General features: G+C 35.6%; 1 protein-coding gene across 1 annotated transcript in view; it reads right to left on the reverse strand.

The window, feature by feature from the left end:
- Positions 1-272: 272 nt before the first annotated feature.
- WDR37 (WD repeat domain 37) overlaps positions 273-5426 on the reverse strand; it is a 1467838-nt gene continuing 1462684 nt past the window's right edge. The window contains exon 17 of the mRNA XM_044064684.1: positions 273-4209. Within this exon, the coding sequence (XP_043920619.1) occupies positions 4078-4209 (132 nt within the window). The 3' untranslated portion in view covers positions 273-4077. The remainder of the gene's footprint in view (positions 4210-5426) is intronic.

The raw sequence follows: 5426 nt of genomic DNA on the forward strand, positions 1-5426 counted from the left end.
ATTAATAGGCAAGTAACACACAAATTCATCCAACACGGAGCATGAGATCAACTAAAGATGATAATGGTCATGCTTTCATTTACAGCCAGATTCTGCTGGTAAGCTAAGTATGAAAGTAATGGGAGGGTAAGTGTTATTCTGAAAACATGATCACAACAGACTGTTGCCTGCAGCAGAAATAGCACAACAGCAGTCATTCTTATAATGAACATGGTGAATTTTCTCAAGACAATTTTTTGTTAATAAGAAATAAAAAGAAAATAGCCTTATCATTTAAGAACACATCACAAACCATTACTAATCTGTGTATTAGTTACTTTAGCTGGATAACACATTTAAACAATTCATACATAGTGCTGATCACTTTCCAGCCTAAAATGAATCTAAATCACTAATTCTGTGATACAAAGAGTATTCGAAATGCACAGTCCAAATAACATCGTTCAAGCTGCACCTGTACTGTTTTCTGAAAAATGATGCCACAGGTTTAAAAAAAACATGCACTACCATACTTTCAATAGGAGTGACTTCATATTCCCTTGCCTCAAAAATGCCAAAAGTACAGATGATCACAGAATGCATGGTACATCAGAAAGTTGGCATTACACAGTTACTTATTCTATAATGATGGGTGCTTATTAAAAAAGATACACAATTGTCCTGTGCAATGTGCTAGTCTTAAGTCTATACTTTTAAACACTTTTACAGTGACTACTTCCTGTTGCTTACCATTAGACATCAATGAATAGCCTACTATATTCAAATACAAATGAAGTACGCATCAACTGTGCAACCTGAAAAACAATTTGCAATTAAGTGCTATATCAAATAAAAATGCTTTCTGCTTCACTTTACATTTCATACAGAAATAAACATATTTTAGCTAAAACAATGAAAATTAAATATAAAAACAGTAGTTTAGAATTTACTTATTTATGTATTACACCATCTGAAATATACATTCACATTTAAGCTTTACAGCACAGAGGCTTAGGGAATTAGATGCGACTTATTGGTACTCTGCAGACAAAAAATGGACTCACAGTGACAATTTCAAAAGTTTCACTGAACAAGTTACTTAAACACCCAGAGCTGCTGGGTTGATCTTGAAAAACTGTACTTTCTGTTCAGATGGCTTTCAATTACACCAAACAAATAAATATCAATGGCAGTGCTATTATAAAGTTCTGCATCTGTCAGAAAAAGTAGTCAAAGCAGGCTTTCTGCTGATGCATTGCTAATTTCTGCATTTTTGCTAGCTGGTCCTTAAGAATACATGCAACACAGTGTTTTGATACACCAAGTGCATCCTGTATTACATTTTCCAGCTGCTTCTCAGGTGGTACACAAGGTCATATCAACCACAAGGCAACCTAGGCAGTTGCCTAGGGCCTGTTGCTTGTTGGGGGGGGGGGGGTCATTTTGCTGCACTGTGTGCGAACCTTCCAATCTCCTGCCCCACTGCTCTCCGTGTGCTTTTTCAGAGTCAGTATGCGAATGAGAAGTGAGACAATCAAATTCAAGGCACTGGAGATCAGATTTTTGTTTTGAAAAGCTCATATTAAAGCATAATAGATCACATCTTGAGTTGCAGCAAGAAACTCAAATCTTTTTGAAGGAGATTATGCAATGCCATATTGAAGGAAGGTGTGTTTGAGTGAGTGGGTGGGTGAGTGACTATATTTCCCCCATCCACATCTGATCTGATGATTATGACCCTGCTGTGCCCTCTAGGACAATTATAGAAAAAGAAAGTAGTGCAGCCTCTATGATAATTATGATTCTGCCTGCCCTAAAGGATGATTATAAAAAACACAATCACCAAATCATCCAGGATAATTACGATTATGATCCTACCCTCCAAGATAATTAAAGAAAATGCAAGCACCTTTACAGGTAAATCACTGGAGAATGGCAATTAGAGTCAGTCAGCCAGTAATACCAGTAACAGTTTCATAGCTATTCTTGCTCAGAAAATGCACATGCTCTATCCTTTTGTCTTTTTTTTTTTTTTGGTTCACAAAGTCCCTACCCTTTTTCGTTCTATTTATTAGCCATGTGTATAGTCATGCAAATGGCTGTAAATTCGTTTTTTTGTGTGTGTGTGTTTATAGCAGTTATACTGGAAAGGAAGGATTGTACTAAACAAGATAATCTCATGTGATCCATGTTCTTTGGATACAGTCCTTGGTTTTCTTATTTTTGTTCTTTGGATACAATCCTCGGTTTTCTTATTTTATTAACTACTGGCTATATGTTTATTATTTGGCTATGAATAAACTAGCAGCATGATGCTTAATAGTTTAATGTTAACATTTTCACTGTGAATACATTTTAATTAACCCTTTTTCTGCAGGCACACTTGTGAAATGCACTGTGTTCATAGGAAAGTACTAGGCTAGCTGCCCTTGTGCGCCATTTTAAGCCTAGCCAATTTCCCCTAGTGAGAATTAAACCCTGTGCCTCATTTCTGTGCGGTGAACACCTTAACCATTATGCCAGCTACAACATTCTGTCTGATACTTAGTGCAGATGAGTAAGGCTGAGCCGCTTCTGTAGTACAGGGTTTGGTTTCCTCATCCTTCATTTGTCCAAACAGGGAAAGGATTTACAATGCAAAATGCATGTAAGTACTGCAGTGCTAAATGAATTTCTGCAAAATACATGCCTCTGACAAGCATGCAGGAAACTAACAGCTGATTACTCACGTACACCCAGAAGACTTTTCAATTTATTTGTAATCCGAGAATACTGTTTCACGATAATAAACAATGGAAAGTGGTTTATTTTCACAAAATTAGTGGCTCTTTAAAATACATTTCGTAAAATTCAAAAGCAATGGTTCAGCAAAAATGAATCAATTCTTAAAGAACTTCTAGTTAGTTGTGGTGTTTTAATTTAAAATATTCATTTGTTAATGGCTAAGAAAACTGATTTAGCTAAAAACTTTTTCAGCCTTAACCAGGGAGGACGACAAGGGCAAAAATAAATACAATAATTACGGAAATTTTAGAGTAACCAATCAATCAAAATGTTTTAGGAGAAGAAAGAATCCCGAGCACCCAGAGAAAACCCTAAACATACATACAAGAGAAACAAGCAAAATCCGCATAGACACTGACTGGAAACATGAAATGAACCATGGGACAATGGAGCTGCTGGAAGGCAGACATCTTAACCACTGTGCAAATGTGTTTTTCTAATGAACTCTTAGTAGTCTAAGTACAAAGTAGATTAATAAACTGAGCAGTCCAATGAAATTCCTAAAAGCAATCAACAGTCATCAGAGACACTACCCACGAGGATGTTTTGAAATACAGCTTGCACCTTAAACAGTACATACATTTTTTATATATGAAAACAATTACAATAACTACAGACTAAACTGGCACTTTCTGAAAACTACACACACATGAAAACCAAGTGTTGCAAAACTTCATGTAAATGAAAATGCTCTGCATGCCATTTAAAATGGCCTGCAGAATAAATTATTGCTCTTCACTTTTCCTCCACGTAACTTTCTCCAAAAAACAAAAAAGCAAAATGTGAAGGTGTAATAACATGCTACAGTAATCTATCGATTTAATGAAAAATATATACAATAAACAAACAGAAATGCACCACATAATTTAACACTCTCTCACCTTGTACTTTTTTATACACACAGGAAAAAGGTGAATATGTACAGCTCTTTAGACAATAAATTGGACTACTACTGTACCTACTCAAATGCACAAATGATTTCACATTTGAGTTACACAATCTTAAATGCTTTTCTACTATGCATAAGCTAAGTGAAAATTCATGTATGACCTTCTTATAGAATTCACATTTTAGCTTAAATGACATTGGAAGAATACTCCCACAGGGGAGATTTCAGAAAGATGTCTTCAGTAACAGTCACATTTCTTAGGTAAACTCCATGCAAACTGTGAATACACAAAAATGAAGTAACAAGAATACCAGCATTTATATGATTCTTCACAAGAAAGTGCTCTCAGTAATGCTAGACTGATATATCCAAAAGCCAGAAAAAGTTCTAAGTTCATAACATTAAGTACTTGAATATTTGATATGCTATTTTTCTTGTAATAATGCAGGTATGTTAATGTTCCAGCCAATGGCTTGACGATCAAATCCACAAGTGAAGAGATTGCATGTAGGATGATCTTCATTCCAGACTGCACAGCATACCATTCTTCTATGGCCCTGTAAATTAAAAAGAACATGAACCTACTTTACAGGTAACTGAGTAGCAAGAATGGCAGAAAGAAAATGCACAATAATACCTACACTAACGCTAAATTAATATGTTACTGCAAAATGTACTTAATGTAGTAATCTCTGCATATGTTCAAGTATGCCTTAAATTGACAGGTACATGTACAAAATCAGGTGGGGTTCTCTCCTCCTACTCAGCTGTTTCAAACAAAATATCCTACATGTTGCCCTGATGAGGAAGACTAGGCACAGAAGCAGCAGCTAGACTTTCTCAGAGACATAACAAGCTAACAGACAACATATATGAAAATGTACTCATCATAACATTAAATATTCCAATAAAATTACCACTGCTACAGGAAATCATAATATGAACAGGAAATGCTAATTAAGGACTTCAGTCCTCTGGCTAGATCTTTCACAGCAATCAATCATCCCTAAGGGCATATGGTTGTAATCTCATATCGTGGGAATCAGGAGTCCGGCTATAAATGCAGAACAGCTATGAACCCTATGTTGTTTTGCTTTTGTAAACTAGATGTCAAAAACATAGTAATAATAATACCATTAAATGTTCATGATGTATACCCTTAAGATGGATTAAAAGCCTGAACAACACTAGCAAAAGCAGAAAAAATATATCTAAAGCTAACAGTACTCTGTGAGCATACTCTTGTAAATAATGTCCTTAACACACTATACAATACAGGTATACATTTTGTAATACACAAAAAACACTCAAAAACACCCATAAATTCTGTTACAGGTGCCAAAGTAAGTCTGAGAACCATAAGACTCAAAATACACATTAAAAGGGAGGTAGAGAGGGGCTTACCTGTAGCAAGCAATGATGCAATTAAATGAATACCTCCTGTTGTATTAAGCAAATGCACACCACTGTATTACATTAACCATAATAATTACTGGTGAAACAATTCCTAAAATAAAAAGGAAGAGCAGCAAACAGTGTGCTCTCAACTGTCAGCATTTGTAGATAATGTATCATGGAGGACAGTCCAGTCACTTTCTGTTCTACCTCTACACTGGACATCTACCTTACAGTGGACTGAAATTGTGAGTGACTGTCCAAGAAGCAGCCTCACAAATATGCGGGGCACAAGCATGCTTGGAAACTGCAGTGTCTGACCTAGTAAATTAAGCCGTAACTATCTCTAAGTTTTGTTGTATTTGCTCTATAAAAGGTA

The sequence above is a fragment of the Protopterus annectens genome, chromosome 3.part0 (genome assembly GCF_019279795.1).
Source record: "Protopterus annectens isolate FY-2018-M chromosome 3.part0, PAN1.0, whole genome shotgun sequence".
Taxonomy (NCBI): Eukaryota; Metazoa; Chordata; order Ceratodontiformes; family Protopteridae; genus Protopterus; species Protopterus annectens.